The 16894-nt window shown below is 38.3% G+C and overlaps 1 protein-coding gene across 2 annotated transcripts in view; it reads right to left on the bottom strand.

Moving 5' to 3' along the window:
• Window positions 1–15298, bottom strand: part of myofl (myoferlin like) — a 39061-nt gene extending 23763 nt beyond the window's left edge. Inside the window, exons 1-20 of one of the 2 annotated variants that reach the window (XM_036574235.1) lie at window positions 15064–15298; window positions 14520–14575; window positions 14310–14401; window positions 11282–11390; window positions 11085–11181; window positions 10185–10363; window positions 9966–10094; window positions 8597–8659; window positions 8385–8435; window positions 7408–7438; window positions 7130–7245; window positions 3292–3418; window positions 3091–3194; window positions 1890–1958; window positions 1759–1802; window positions 1554–1636; window positions 1177–1215; window positions 875–996; window positions 512–625; window positions 78–255 (exon numbers count right to left, since the gene is read on the bottom strand). In XM_036574235.1, the coding sequence (XP_036430128.1) occupies window positions 78–255; window positions 512–625; window positions 875–996; window positions 1177–1215; window positions 1554–1636; window positions 1759–1802; window positions 1890–1958; window positions 3091–3194; window positions 3292–3418; window positions 7130–7245; window positions 7408–7438; window positions 8385–8435; window positions 8597–8659; window positions 9966–10094; window positions 10185–10363; window positions 11085–11181; window positions 11282–11390; window positions 14310–14401; window positions 14520–14575; window positions 15064–15151 (1891 nt within the window). In that variant the 5' untranslated portion in view covers window positions 15152–15298. Of the gene's footprint in view, window positions 1–77; window positions 256–511; window positions 626–874; window positions 1000–1176; window positions 1216–1553; window positions 1637–1758; window positions 1803–1889; window positions 1959–3090; window positions 3195–3291; window positions 3419–7129; window positions 7246–7407; window positions 7439–8384; window positions 8436–8596; window positions 8660–9965; window positions 10095–10184; window positions 10364–11084; window positions 11182–11281; window positions 11391–14309; window positions 14402–14519; window positions 14576–15063 lie in introns of both variants that reach the window. The other variant, XM_036574234.1, reaches the window with a different exon arrangement.
• Window positions 15299–16894: the final 1596 nt, after the last annotated feature.

The raw sequence follows: 16894 nt of genomic DNA on the forward strand, positions 1-16894 counted from the left end.
CAATAGGCATTTAAACTTGCCCAAGGGTCCCCAGATATGTACCACATTTATCCCAGTGGTGATAATAAGCCTCTCACCATCAAACACGGCACAGCTGTACTGCGTGGTAGAGGCCAGCGGTTTGCATGTTGAATCCATCTTGTTGCCATAGTTGCCAATGCTGACTTCAAACTGGATAGGTTCCCCTGGCTCCTGGAGCATGCATGCACTGTGGAACACTGCACACAGAGAGTACTTCCTCTTCCGCTGGTATTTCTGCTCAAAGAGGGCCATTCAACAATATTTCACACTTTGAAAATCTCTGACTTCACGAAATTACTTTAATTTCCTCTTATATTCTTAATTGCCATCTCTGAGCATTTGTTTTAACGTTCTCATCACTCTGTTTTTTTTTTTTCAAGGTTTGATTTCCTTAATTCAGTGCATTTTCACAAATAAAAACATAGCACCAAAACATAGCAACAAACAAACTAATTTGGAGGAATGACAAGTCTGTGCCGCAATCCATCACCTGTGCTACTAAGATGTCATCATTGGAGAGGTCATCCAATTTCTTGTCAACCTTGTCATCCAGCCGAGTAGCAAGTTCAATAAGAACCCTCCCTCTGTACGCCACCCCCTCGCCCTGTGACACACACACATGCCATAACATCATCCTTGACTACAGTCACAATGTTGATTTTGTGTACAGGGCAAAGCCTACCTATAAAATGTTTCAAAGAATCCCTTGTATAAAGCAAACAATGACAAATCATCATAAAATCTTTAGGCAAGCTCTTGCAAATGCCTGCTGTGTGACTGTCCAAGAACCCACTTTAACTGCAGTGATTTACCTATGCCTTGATAGTATGATGAATTCATATATGGCACTTACTTTTCCTAAATTGAGCTCCTCATATGGGTCAGGAAGATCAGAGAATTCCCTCGGACTCCCATAGAGGTTTAGGTAACAAGGGCCAAAAGCAGGGAGAAAGCCAACCTCAGTTCCAACTCTATCTACTAAAAGGAAAAGAGCTGTTTGTTATAGACTGCAAGACAGTTAGAGTTCATATACATTACACTAGTGACACAGCACCAAAATATTCATACTATATTCTTGAGATTTTAGGAGGTATCATAAGAAATAATAACTGTTATTAAATCAGAATTTTCAAAAATATATATAAATGTAAATACCCTCTGTTGCTGGAAGCGCTCCACTTTCAAATGTCTCTGCTAAAGTAAAAAAAATGTATTTCAGACCAATTTAACAATTTTATATGAAATTTGATTATATGTCAGAACAAAACTTGGTTTCTTCAAAATTATCATTTTACAAGAAAAGGAAAAACATTCTTTTTGTTATGTGAAAAACTAAAAAACAACAAAAATGAAGATACATGCTTTTGTTCATACAGCGACAATATGGTCCTCACAGAGACTAAGTGATTACATTTTAGAATTATATTAATTACTTATTTAGTTTACTATTTTCAACAAGGATTGTCATGGAATTGTTTTGATGTGTCATCCATACAGTTTACCAGTTGCGAAGCAGAAATGGGGAACATTACCTTCAATTTCCCCACCAGAAGATGCTATTTTGGTTAAATCTAAGTAAGTGGTTCCTACAGCGTCATTGCTTGAGAAGCGATCCCTGCCAAAAGGGAAGTAACGTGACAATGTAGAGTTAAATATGATGTAAAACAGTGGGAGGCAACTCTTCCCACAGGTCACATATACTTTTGTAACAAATTAATTGGTAAATCAGGAACTTACCAGTCAAACATAGTGAGTTTGATGCGCTCACACATCGATGGGAACTAAAAAAATTAAAGACACACAGATGATCACTTGCAATATATTCCACTAAGAGCATTCACAATCATATATATCATCATGCTTCTTACCTTAACCTGCATGTTTACCAACTGGTTCCATTCAGGATTTGCATTCTTCTCAATGATCTTTGTACACAGCTTGAATAGAAATGAAAAGTAAAAATGCGATACATTAAAATTTCAACAGTTTTCTACTTCAACAGTGAACATCTGGACTTGAGGAATGGTGAAGGGCACTTGGGTCATTGCTCAATCAATTTTTGAAAAATTAACTTTTATCATCTTGTGACTGTATAAAATCTAGATCTGTCCCACACTTGTATCTGTGTTATGAACATATTGTCTTACCCATTCTATTGCATGAAAATAGAGATGCTTAACTTTCTAACTTTTTAAGTTTAAGATATACTCACATATTTTTAGCGATGTTAAAGTCCAGTGACTGTGGGCCATGCCAAACAGATTCAGCTTGCGTTTCTTACAGTAGTTTATGATGGATTTTGTTTTGTTGTAGAAGTCAGTCTATTTTCATCTTAAACTTCTTGAATGATAGAGTCACAATTACTTCCACAATTTGCTGATATTTAATGGAACAGTTTTCTTGGCCTTCCAGATTTTGCATTGACTAACACAGTTCCCGTTAACTACCACTTCTTAATGACATTTCAGTGGAAATTGTGAGCTGGAAGTGCTTGATATCTGTTTTTACAGCCTCTCTTTTTCCTCTGTTTTGAACCTTCAATTTCAGATCCTCAGCCAGCTCAGGGAAGCCCACGGTTATTGAACCCAACAGTTGTTGAGTGTTAAGCAGTTGAGGATTGAAAAGTGAGAGATTTTTTTACACTCTGGAATTGTCATCTGCAGACAATTCCTAACAACAATTCTTGACCTGCCTAACCAGTCCGAACGAGTTATTTAAGTTCTGAGACTTTATGATACACATGATAATTACTATTTTTTTTATTTATGCATTACCATTTGCAGATTTTTTTTTTTAAAGGCTGTGTTTACTTCTTTTAAAAAAAATCAACAAAATGTAATTTGGTCAATGGTGCCCAAACATTTGCATACCAAAAAGTCTGCACTCTGCACTGACTACTAGTCACAATATAATGAAACTTTATAGCAACTTCATGGCAATTTCATAGAAAATGCTTTGGAAAAAGTCATGCTACAACAAATCTTCACTTTAGAAAAGTTTTGGGTTTTAATCATTGGACAACATGTTAGAACATGTTAGAAAACAGCAAAACAAATCACCTAGTTTTACCTTTTTTCCTGCAAAGCTAACTTCCAAAAATGGATCCACAAGATTTTTCTTGTCGCTCTCTCCTCCAAACATATGCTTCACTGACTGGACAAAGGCATCATCCACTAGACAATTGAACAGAACAACAACCACAAGGTCAAATCCACTGTAACAGTAGTGAAATGAGGCTGCTATTTTCTCACAGTATGTTGGAAGGCTCACTCTGTGGCATGTCCTCAGCACGGTACACTTTAAGAGAGAGTGTGGCTGAGCGCAGGGTGACCCCAGCGGGCAGCAGCAGGTTGCTCTCAATGTCGTCCAGTTCTTCACTCTGTTCTCTCTTTTCCACCTGCACACCCAACATACAAATAATACATCAAACACTGCTCATTCTGGCAGTGACCACTGAACTGAACTGAAGACTGACTCTTCAAAGCACTTTGTATATTAAATGCCATTAAAAGTATCAGTCACTGCTTGCTACTTGCACAGTACTAACCTACATTGACTACTTATAAGGTTAGGATGTAATGGATTACAAGTATTGGGAATATGTATTCAGAACACAGAAATGAAGTATTGCACTGTGATAGACTGGCAGCCTGTCCAAGGTTTTTCCTGCTTCTGCCCAATGACCGCTGGGACAGGCTTCAGCACCCCCCGTGACCCAGAAGGACAAGCGGCTTAGAAAATGTGTGTGTGTGTGTGTGTATAAAATGAAGTATCTGTGTTCAGTCCAAGTTATATTTTGTAAAGGCAGTATTCAGAATACAGTTACCTTTTACATTGTTAGGAGAATAGATTTAGAATATTTACTCACTAAATTAAAAAAAAATCTGAAAAAATTTTCAAAGAAACACCATCAGTGCTTGTTAAGTGACCATTTTGAAGTCAGCACACCACATATAAAGACTTTCTCTAAAGAAGAACACAAAAAGTGGCTTCTTTTCAAACACTGAAGCTCCTTCTAAAGCCTAAATGAATGATATATCACTGTCATGAGCCAGTTATTAATCTAAGTAAAAGTAAGTAAACTTTTTGAGGGGTGACTAAACTGAGTAATGGACGTTTTCTCGAGTGATAAGCCTAGCTTTGGCATTGCACTGGACTTGTGCATGCATTGCGTGGCATACATGCATATCATTAACTAATAATAACATTGCTACTCATTTTATAGTCAAATTTGCAAGATTTTGATATTGGGATATTGGGCGAATTGTTGGTTTAGGTGAAGAAAGGGCAGTGGGATTATGGGAGCAGGCAAAATGAGAGCCAAAATAATGTTGAGAATTTTGTATTCAGATTTGCATTCATTTGATTAATTAAATTAATTAATTTAATTAATTTAACCTGCCAACCAACAACAGTGAGGAAAAGCATCAAATAAATACACAATACAGCAGAGGTTTCCCCATGCACTGTCAATATGTATTCTAAATGTATTCTGAATGCATTGCTTTTATGTATTGTAGTGGACTACATTACTGAATATATTTAGAACAGCTTATTCAGTATTCAGAAAGCATAGTGTTGCAGTGGGTCGCTTCACAGCAAGAAAGGGCCTGGGTTCGATTCCCCAGTCAGACGACCAGGGTCCTTTCTGTGTGGATTGTCCATGTGTGTGTGAATGTGTATGTCTGTGTGTCTGCCCTGTAATGGACTGGCGACCTGTCCAAGGTGTTTCCTGCCTTCCACACAAGAGGCGTTGGGATAGGCTCCAGCACCCCCTGTGACCCAAGAGGATAAATAGCCTAGAAAATGTGTGTATGTGTATTCAGTATTCAGCCCTCACTACTTTTTTAAAGTATTCTGCCCAGCCCTGACTACTTACAGGAGCGGTCCACTATTTTTCAACCAAATCTCTATCTGTCACATCTATACATCTTTAGCTTACAGTCAGATACTATGGACAATAATTTAGACGTTATCCTGTATTAAGGAAAAAAATTACTGACACATACTTATGATAGAAGCTTTTGGGAAGGTGCTGAATTCTGCCAGCAAGTATTCATGAAAAATATATTTCTGTAGAACACTTTCATGATTTCTTCAAAGATATTTGTAGATTAAGCTGTAAATTTGTTTGTAGATTCATTCTTACAGAGATGGGACTAGCATTCAGAAGGAAGAATCTGTAGTAATGCAGTACCAATGCAACGGTGTGGGTAGAGTTTTCACATGTTCCTGCCTATTCATGCTGCTTCAGTGTTTGAACGCTGGATGAACAGCTTTGGTAAGACATTCTCTCATGTCTGTCTCATTCTAAGACCTGTAGTGGTAGAGTGTAGCTAGTTCAGCAGCTGCCCAATGGCTTCTATTTAAAGTGAGTCAGCAGGTTTTCTGTCATCTTCTAGGTAAAAACAGATGCAGCAGATAGAGAGGTCATCCAGTGAACATGCACAAATTCAAAAATTTTACGACAAAAACCTCAATCCACAAAGTCTTTTTAACACTGACAGTTCTCCTGCAGTAGAAAAAAAAAAAATACAACCCCATTTCCAAAAAAGTTGGGCAAAATTTAAATAAAAACAGAATTCAATGAGTTGCAAATCATTTGAACCCTATATTTCATTGAAAATAGTACAAAGACAAACAAATCAAATGTTAAAACTAAGAAATTTTATTGTTTTTTGAAAAATATATGCTCATTTTGAATTTGATGCCAACAACACATTCCAAAAAAGCTGGAACAGGAGCATGTTTACCACTGTGTTTCATCGCCTCTTCTTTTAACAACACTCTGTAAGCGTTTGGGAACCGAGCAGACTGCTGTAGTTTTGAAAGTTAAATGTTTTCCCTTTTTTGCTTAACATAGGATTTCAGCTGCTCAACAGTTCAGGGTCTCCTTTGTCATATTTTTCATTTTATAATGTGCCAAATGTTATCAGTGGGTGACAGGTCTGGACTGCAGGCAGGCCAGTTTAGCGCCCAGACTCTTTTAATATTGAGCACTGCTGCTGTAATACATGCAGAATGTGGTTTGACATGTAAGGCCTTCCCTGAAAAAGACGTCGTCAGAAGGGCAGCATATGTTGCCAAAATATGTATATATCATTCAGCATTAATGGTGCCTTCACAGATGTGCACGTCACCCACACCATGTGCACTAACGCACCCCTATACCATCATGAATACTGGCTTTTGAACTGTGCACTGATAACAAGATGAGTGGGCTTTAGCCCTGGAGGATACAGTGTCTATGACTTCCAAAAATAATTTCAAATGTTGATTTGTCAGACCACAGGACATTTTTTCACTTTGCCTCAGTCCATTTTAAATGATTTCAGGCCCAGAGAAGGCGGCAGCATTTCTGGGTCCTCTTTATATATGGTTTCTTCTTTGCATTTAAGAGTAATTAGCATTTGTGGATGCAGCACCAACCTGTGTTCATAGACAGTGTTTTTCAGAAGTTTTTCTGAGCCCATGCAGTGATTTCCTCTACAGAATCATGTCCGTTTTTAATGCAGTGCCGTCTGAAGGCCCAAAGATCATGGGCAGCAAATATTGTTTTTTGGCCTTGTCCCTTGCATACAGAGATTTCTCCAGATTCTCAGAATCTTTTAATGTTATTATGTACCATAGATGATAAAAAGCAAAAGTTCTTTGCTGTTTTATGTTGAGAAACTTCATTCTTGAATTTTTGCACTATTTGATCATGCAGTCTTTCACAGAGTGGTGAACCCCTCCCCATCTTTACTTCTGAAAGACTCAGCCTCTCTGGGATGGTCATTTTATAACAAATCATATCATTGACCTGTTGCCAATTAACCACCAGGTGTTTTTTTAAGCATTACACAACTTCACCAGCCTTTTGTTGCCCCCGTCCCAACTTTTTTAGAACATGTTGCTGGCATCAAATTCAAAATGGCCAAATATTTTTCAAAAAACAATAAAATTTCTCAGTTTCAACATTTGATATGTTGTCTTTGAAGCATTTTCAATAAAATATAGGGTTTAAATGATTTGCACATCATTGCATTTTGTTTTTATTTACATTTTTCAAAGTGTCCCAACTTTTTGGAAATGGGGTTGTGAATCAGAAAAATATCTGTCCACATACCGGCGGGTCGTCTCCAGTTCCCATGATAATCATGCTGACTTTCAGATAACCCCGAGCTCCTGAACTAGAGTCATCAGGGTCACTCAACAGCAGCCACTTCCTCATGATGGCATGAGCTTCACATATTACAGAACGAATGACATACAAACAGTACAAGACAGTAAGATACATAAGAAATTAAGATTAATGATATGAATAAACTTCTACAGTCTAGCTATGATTGCTTCTTTGCAAAATATAAAGCATTAAGCAATACAATTTACGAAGTCTTTACATACCAGGTTCATCATAGACGTAGCCCACATCCAGCTGTTGAGATGAGTAAAGTAATACCATTGAAATTAGTCACTTTGTGAACTCAAAAAAAAAAAGTAAATAAATAAATAAATAATTTACCTCTAGCAGCTTCTTTAACTCCTTAAACTCTAAGGACCAACTGGTGCAGATACATACAGTCATTAAGTAATTTTGGTCACCCCAGTCAAATCAAGTGAAAATAAATTCACATCCTCACACACGTCTGCACACTTTACTGCACAACTGCTGTTTATTAGCTAAATTTAACATATTGGAAAAAATAAACCACAAAATGTAGCTTGTGAAAAAGTTATGGCACACTTAAAATGCCTTATTTTTTCCCAATATGTTAAACTTAGCAAATAAGTAGACAATGTGCACTAAAATTAGCAGAAAATGTCATATTTAAGTTCTCTGTAGAGGCTGTGTTCACTTACTTTCACAGAATAACAACAAAACATGTCACACTGGGTGTGTTCAAGCTTTCGCATACAACTGTACATACATTCATTCACACAAAAGGCTTCAATTCCTAAATCTTGTAACTGAATACACTGTAAAAATGTTTTTTTTTCAACAATTATTATTAATTTTTGTTTTGTTAAATTTTGTTTTTAGGAGTTTTAACTAAAAGTAAATAACCTAGCTATCCTAATTTTTTTATTTCAGTGAACTTCAAACAATGAGTTAAAACAATGTAACACAAGCGATTATTGTTCTCTTGATTTTCCTATTTGGTGCTCAATAAACTTGAAAATTTAAAACAGTCAGTTTATCTACTTTTTTAAATTAAAATGATTGTTGTTTTTTACAGAATAGTTTTTATAGCAGCTACATAATAGTTACTGAGTAATTTACACTTGATTAAAGGCTTACGTTTAATAACTGAATAATAAGCCTTTTCAGGAGTTTAAGGAGTTAAAGCCTTGAGAGGCGGAGTGAGTGGATCATAGATTACCTTGAACTCCCCCAAAAGACTGTCCGATCTCAGGGAGAATGAGTTATAAACCTAGACACAGAGTGAAAGTCTCATTATACTGAATCATAAAGCTGTTAATGTCAACTACAACCTGGTTATCACTTTATGCAAAGCTTTTTTCTGCAGTAAACAGCAACTTAATGAGACATGAAAGCCTAAGAATTAAATGTGATTGTGCATGGTCATCTTACCCAGATGTAGATGTTCTCATCTAAAAGCTCTGAAGGCAGCATGTTGACGTTGTAGAAGAAAATCTGCAGAAATATTTAAAGCCGTTATAAAAGTGACTATCAATATGTTCCACTTCAGCAGCACTGTTACTTAAATTTCCATAAGTTAGCACATTTGATATGGACTGAACCTGAACCACAACCAGAATATAATTGTGACCCACGATATATAGCACAGGAGCAGGCCAGGCGAAGTTTCTGGAATCCAGCCTCTATACAGCTATGAGTGATAAGCATCTCCGCCACCGTAAACGACCACTGTCACAACTGATCCACCACTCAACCACTCGTTTAACCACATGACCTGGTTAAAATTTAGATCTGAGCCACATGAGACAGTAATGACCCAGTTGTACTTGTCACTTTTAGAAGTTGTGGTTTAAAGTTGGCTGTCTTGTTATATGGGTTTGGTACATCACATGCATACTCTATTAACCTCTTAAATGGCCAGGGTTCAGCAGTGGGCCAAATGTTTCATTACACATTTCTATAACCAGAGAATAGGTCAGTCAGTTTGCACTGAAGTCTCTGTAGTTACTGAATTATAATTCTTAGTACATAATAGGCCTCGGATTTTAAAGGGTTAATAGAGACTGTGATGTAAGCAAGGTGTGCAGGGTTGTCACACAAAACACTGCGTCTGTGTGTGAAGATGCCCCTGTCACAATGTGACTCAGTAGAGAAGATGAGAGAGACTCACTGAAGAAGCTGGCGGAGTCAGAAGGAGAGGAAAGTAAAGAACCAGCAGCTTTAGGAAACGACAAGAGCAGGATTGGCCAGAGCAGAGCCACAGAGAAGTCCACAGAAAGCCAGATAGAGTAAGATTCTCTAGGAAAGCAACACTGTAACAAAATGCAGAGACTACATCAGTCTGAAAGGCTCTGAGTTGTGTAGCATGCACTTTTTTGATTAATACTGGACTGTGCTTACCTTCTATAATTAAACACAGGGTTTTCTGCCCATTATGTGGACTAAAACAACTGAAGTGTTTCATTCCAAGATGATGTATACCAATTTATTACAATTTTGAGTATAATGAGTTTTTGAGAAAAATACAGTTAATGTTAATGAAAAAAACATTTCAATTTCTCTAATGAAGATGGTATTAATCATAACATAGCAATAATATTTCTAGTGAGTGTAAAGCCCACTCTCAAGAATGTATACCATTATTCAAAGGGGTCTTTAATGTGTTTTGGAATGAATACCCTTCAATTATTCACTCCAATTTTGATAACCATGTCAAGTTACATATTTCAGGAAACATTTTAAAATGAAGCTAGTTCATTTTAGTTCATTCTGGGATTAAGCATACTGAAAACCACTGCACCTCATCAAAGAATGGATTGTTTCCTCTCCTGATCCTCGTCCTGTGTGTCTGCCCACAAACGCTCACTTTGACGACTGGTTTGATGTTATTGCCAGGCAACTGCCGACCCTCTATGATGCGAATGCGAATCTAACAAACAACCAAGTAGTTAAGTTAGAGCACTCAAGATCTTCGCTTCATCACTTATAAACAATGCCAGAACTGTTATGAAACACATACCTGGAAATCTTGGAGTTTGTTTGCCAGAGGTTTCTGCCTCTTTCGGCCCGTACGGATCATCTTTTGGGGAGATTTTCCAGGCTGTCCAGGTGTGGGGGGCTCGCCAGGAGCCCTTGTGTCTCCCCACTCTCCAGCTTCTTCATCACCTTCGGTTCCGTCTTTTCCGGCAGGGGACACAGCTAGAGGGGGACATTAAACAACAGTTCACAAACTGTAACAACATCAGCTTCATCCAGGTATGCTCCATGAAGCCTAGAGATATATTTCATATACTTCAGTTTTAATGTTAAAAAGATAGAGACATATCACTTTTTGTAAGGTAAATAAATAAATAAATAAATGAACGAACAAGTATGCAAGCAAGCAAGCTATAGACACATAAAAAACAAAGGGCCCAATATTAATACAATGATCATTTATGGTTCAGTTATTGAAAAAATGTAATGTTTAATGTTAGTAAACATTGACTAACATGGCTACTGAGTGGTTATAGGAAATGTCACAGTTGCCTCCATGTATCATATGTCATGGAGTCTTTTCTTTAGTTGTTTTTTCCCATGTGTGTTCTGTCACTGATTTGCATCATCATTTCCATATTGTATGAAAGCACACTGGCCCAGTGTAAAGCAGGCAGCATTCTTGCTCTTATTCCTGCAGTGCAGTCCAGTTCCACTGATCCAGAGCAGCCCAAACAAATGGGAGCTGATCATGAGCAGATAAAGCATAATAGCAAAGATCTTATCTAATGTAATGTTATTCTTTTCAGTGGCAGGGAAATCATTTCATGTCCTCGCTAAACATCTCAAGACTTGTGCAAGCAAAATTTCAAAAACAGCAAAAAATTCAAAGACAGTCTACAGTAAGATACCTAAAGAGAAAAAACTAATCATAGTGACTTACCTGCTTCTCCCGCTGGAACCTCTCCATCAATTTGTCCATTTGGGTTAGGAGGAGCACCAGCAGGAGGCTCATATCCAAACACTAAATTGATTGTTGCCTAAAACAAAACGAACCAGACACATACTGCATGTTTGCATATGGTTTTGCAGTTTACAGAACTAAAATTTCTGCAAATTCCAAACTGCACGCTGACATACCCCTATATCTTGCTTCTTCTCATTGGTGAGAGGGACATTTCGTGAAGGCAGAGACCTTGCCTGACCACTGGCTAGGTCCCGGAGGGAGATTTTCGCAGAGCCAATAAATCTGTAAAACACAAGAATAACAAAGCATAAAGCAAACAGTATAACCCACTTATTCATATACGTAATGCATGCTGTACTGTATTATGCTTTTTATGCATTAATTAAAGCATATCAAAGACTCCTGCTGGACAAATGTTACACTAATATGTCAGGAAAACTGATGGATTAAAGTTTCCCTTGATTCAAATGTGTTATTATTATTACTGCCAAAAGTAATTAGAGTGAAAGCCAAAATTGAGTTGATGTAATATACAGTATTTCAGTCTTGCCAAAATAACACATTTAAACCAAACACATTTAATGTATTCCTTTTTTCAGTGCAGTTTACAAAACAAATGAAACTCACTCTGAAAAGAGTACCGTAAATGTTTAGTTGACTTAACCTCTCCCGCAAAAACAGGAAACATTTACTTTCACTTCTCACTCCCTGGTGGCTATTGGGCACCTTTGAAAGTCATTGGCTCTAATTATGCAACAGCAGATAATTGAGTCACAGTGACACAGCCCTGGCAGATGCAAGTACAGGGTGGGCTCAACGGATGTATTTCAACATTTCTGCATTTAGTGAGCCATAAAGAAGTGATTGAGCTACAAAGAAGAATCATCCTTGGTTTTATAAAAGTCACAATCTTATAAGAAAATATACGTTTTTCCTTTGTTAATGTTGCATTGATACAGGTTAGCTGGAAGTCTGTCATAAATATGTATGAGCCCGTAGGTGTTGATAAACAAGGCAGCGGGAAAAATAAAAAGAAACATCATGCCACGCTCTTGTTCCAGTGCAGTTACTTCCGTACAGCACAAAAACGGGGCTACCCGGGGGGGGTGGGGTGGGATTCAAGGCAACGCGAAGCTGGGAGTAATTAGCCTGAGCCACAAGCATGAGTGCCAGGCAAGGAAAAGTACAGGCAGCAGCCCAAGAGGGCGGAGCCCCAGGCTGAGCTCTGAAGCAAGCTCTGTAGCTGCCTGCATTTTCATCTGTGCGACCAGTAAGCTTAGAAGTCATTAGCATCACGAATTTGTTAGCAACAAGCAGTTTTTGTTTACAGTGTAGTGAGGATGACTCACTGTTTAATTTTAATGGTTTGGAATAAATCAAGAAAAACAATGCAAAAGGGAAGACTACAAATTGTAAAAACCAACTTCCTTTTGTTGTATGCACACATTTAACCCCTTAAATGGCCAGGGCCCGCTGACAGGCCCAACGCTTTATTAAACACTTCTGTAACCTAAAAACAGCTCAGTGTTTAAGGGGTTAAACGTTAATCTGTGTCTCCATGACAGAAAAAGCAGTACTCCTGAGCTCTGTTACTGTATCTGACCACAGGCCTATTTTAGAGGGAACTAAGCTATGTCCATTATGATAAGCTTCCATCACAACAACAATAATGTGCTTGAGAATACACATTACGTATGATAGCACACAGCACCTTGGTGATGTGAATCAGAGGCTATCATGATAAGAGTGAGGTGTGAGATGTCAGAGAGAGATCCCTTCAGGTTTATTCTGAATGTGTTTACATCCCTCCACAAAAAAGACTCAACTACATTCCACATCCTGGAGCAAGAGCAGATATAAACAACAGGCCCCAGAGTAAAAGGCTCCAGTTAGAGTTAGAGTTGGAATTCTGAATCTGTCTGGAATTCTGAGTCTGTTTTATTTGGAACTGTGAATCTTCACTTCTTGGGGTGTTCAGAATATGAGCCAGAACTCACAGAAGTGTGTTAATGGTCCACTTTTTGTTTACTAAAACTGGATTTAGCCCATTGGAATCTCAGAAGACATGAAAATCAGATATTCAAAAGCAGCTGAGATCCCTCACACTACATGTCTGCCACACATTCCAAGCAGGAGATATTTTTAGATTGTTTGAAAAGCAAAATGGAGTTCTGTCCCAAGTGGTCATATATTATAAGCTATGAGTCACTTCTTAACCAAACAGCAAGCTCAAATGTCTCTCTGATGAGCCCTCTAGTGCATTCCCAAGGCTTAGATAAGGCTACAAGGATAATGTTATTGCAAAGAAAAGTGTGCCAACATAAGGGCATTTCAGGCAGTTTCCACAAGTCCTCACACACGCTTCCACGTTACACACTGTGTGCTGCAAGGCTAGTCACTGCCCACAGACAATGGAAAAAAAGCCTGAGTGTGTGTAGTCTAGCAATCTCTCCAGTCAATCTTGAGAATGACTCAGTGTGGAAAACTCATTACAGGAACAGACTTTTTCGGCAAGAAGTTCCAGCACTTGGAAAAAGCCCTTCTCACCAACCAGTATTGCTTTCAATGAGCAACTGTATCTGTACTTCCTATGTGAAAGAAGAATGCATTCATGCTAAACCTGCCACAGAACACATCTTACGTTAAAGTGAGTCTTATCTCAGGACCTGTGATTAAGCTGATGAAAAGTGGGGCCTTTTACCTTAAATGAAATTGCAGTTCAGACCTCCATGCTTTGCCTGTTACAGTACGACTTAAGGGTGGATACAAGCTCTCCTCTTACATTGCATGGCAAGTACAGGCATGGTCGACGGGTGTGGTAGTGTGGGTGATGGTTAACAGGTTATGTTGTCTCAGAAACTCACATTAGTTAATCACCTTATCTCATTGCCACTGTTGCACAGCAATTTTTTCCACAACCAAACAACTGAAATACTGAAAGACATCAAAACAGCCACCGGGTTCAGACTTTCACTCTCAGCAGAGAGAAGTCGGATAACAAGCACCTTTAAAATGACAGTGGTTCACCCTAGAACGCTCACATGGAACTCCACACATACAAGTCACGGTATCACTAAGCATATGCCAAACTACATACATACTACATACAAAATAAGGAGTGCTTTGGCCCATACGTGACATAACATGCTTATTAATGTTGAATACAGACCTGTAAAAGAGAGCTAAATGTGATGTACATACTTGTCTTTACCGATGGTCTCATAGTCCTTAACAACCACTTCAATGAATGAGGAAGAGTCCAAAGATGAACCTTTTAAATCAAACTCAACGACCTAAAGTGGCAAAAAAAGACAATCATGTTTCTTAAATGTTCTTATAACAAGATGATTATTTATCTTCATTGAAATATCTGAAAGAGTACATTGCAGAGTCTCACTCTAACGTACTGACCTCATTCCACACTGGATTTAACTCATTGGAAATGGCCTTTGTTTTCTTTTTTTCACCTGAAAGAGTTCAACCAAATTAGCACAAAGACATGAGGCACTTCAGCCTGCAGTTCAGTCTGGCTTTACCACACCAGGTACGATACAGGATGTACAAGAGCCCCTCACTGTTTACAGATACATTAGTATGTGAATGAGAAACAGTAAGATTTACTCAGTCTATAAAACTTGTGAGAGACTGAAGAGTTTTCCATTCCACTCCTTATAAGGAAATCCTCACAGTGGAGAGGCATTATACTGGAAAAGTGGATGTATGGAAGTAGCCAAATTTAGGAGAAACATAGTAAATGCTACATTAGCTACAGATACTTTAGTCGGTTTCGTGATTAAAAGACCATAATGTCTACTAATGGTGAAGGCTTCGTCCATTATTTTCATTTTAAATGAGTTCATATTTATGCTAATCCTGCAGGCTAATGTTACATCTTTTTAATTCGAGCGGAAGAGAAAAGACGAGCAGTAAATGTCGAAATGAACACCAGACTCACCTCTGAAAATAACTCCGGCTATGGGGTCTGGATTGCCAAGTGTCTTTTTGGGAATCCCTTTTGCACTCTCAACCACTACCTTCAGCATGGTGCAAGCGTTGGGAGTGAATTCTCTGAGGAACAGGACCCCTCTTCATGGATAGGAGGGTCGGTAGATAGCAGCGTGGTGGACGAGAAGGAGGGAATGGAGTGTGATGAAGCGCCGATTAGCTGAGATAAACTCGGTATCCACCCTTTTAAGCTCTGGTTGCGTTATCATCTGTCCATAGACCAGGCAGCGTCTGCTGGGACTGAACTGCAGCTCTGTGTTCAACTCAGTGAATAATCAAATTGTGTGTGGAACCAGCGCCGCCACAGATATGATTTAAAAAGAAATATAACGAAATTTAAAACGTGTTTAAACGTTTTGCGTTTTTATGTTTGTGTATTTAGTTTTCAGAAAGCGGTTAGTACTCAGTCCGCCACGAACACAGGCACGAGACAGCTGTGTTCCAGCGCCACCAATTGGACATTGGGAAACATGCATGTAAGGAAAATTCCTACCACCTTAGTCACGTTCGCTCAGGTACATTGAACTTAAAGTGGAACTCCACCGATTTTTTTTACTGTATGCATGATTCAGTGGTTGAGACATAAACAAAGTCATTCAGAGTGGTTTGTTTTGAAGTGGTTCATTTGTAGAGAAACTTACAAACTGAGATTTCTTTACAGTGGGTGGTGATAGGAACCAAGGGTTGCCATGACTACAACACAAAGAAAGCCACTATCCTAAACGACCAGTGAACTTACATGTGTCTTCTGAGGTTTTATATGGACTGTTGATGATGGTAAAATGGTGGAAAGTCTGGAAAAAATATGTGTTTGGGGGGACTACTTTGCCTCACAACATCCTGCATGTATCCCTCTGCCATGAATTTAAACAATTAAATAAATTGATTAACAAGACTTTTAATGCCAAAACTTTTACACACAATTATCGTTTAACAATGTCTTTAGGCAGCATATTCATAACCATTTTGTGTAAGAACTTTCTGTGAGGGACGTCTGGTTCCTATTACTACCACTGTGAACAATTCTGACTCTTACGTTTCTCTAGAACGGAGCATTTCACATCAAATCAGTCTGAATGACTCTGTTTACATCTTAACCATTTAACTATGTGGGACTTTTGAAATATTTGTGGAGTTATCTTTCAAAAATTAACCATGTGTCCATTCTAGACATGAATTCTCTCTCGCAGTGTTCCAGGGTTACCAAGTGGCGTAAGGAAATAAGCGCTAGTCAGATTTTCTGTCACATGTAGGCTACTCATGTAAGATTCTGATGGATGTACCTTTAAAATGGTATTTTCACTTCTGTCCATTTATTTGTAAGGAAAGGAATCAACTTCCATTTCTAGATTTTGGGTGTGTTCAAGTTCAGATATTTCACCCTGTGAGGTGATCTAATAATTTATAGACTATGTTCGATATGCCTACTAACATGCCTTTACGCTGTACCACAAACCGAATCATTATTACAGCCTATGTGGCCTCCAGGTTTGTACCTACACTTAAAATTCCATATACAGTAATCAACTGTTTTCTTTAAATGCAGCAGACTGCTGTAAAGAATGGTGCATTCTGGGAGATACAGGCTCAGCTTCTTGTTAAGAAGTTAAAATGGAGGATTTTACAGCTGTCATTTGCACAGCACGCTGGGAAAGTTGGCGGTACTTGTTCATTCTTGAGCAGCTGACTCTGAATACTTTAGGGATGAGGTGGCGCTTCAGTCCCTTCTGGCTTTGTCAGTTTTTTTAAGTTCCTATTATAGTTTCTTCTTCAGTTCATTT

The sequence above is a fragment of the Colossoma macropomum genome, unplaced genomic scaffold (genome assembly GCF_904425465.1).
Source record: "Colossoma macropomum unplaced genomic scaffold, Colossoma_macropomum, whole genome shotgun sequence".
NCBI classification, from domain to species: Eukaryota; Metazoa; Chordata; class Actinopteri; order Characiformes; family Serrasalmidae; genus Colossoma; species Colossoma macropomum.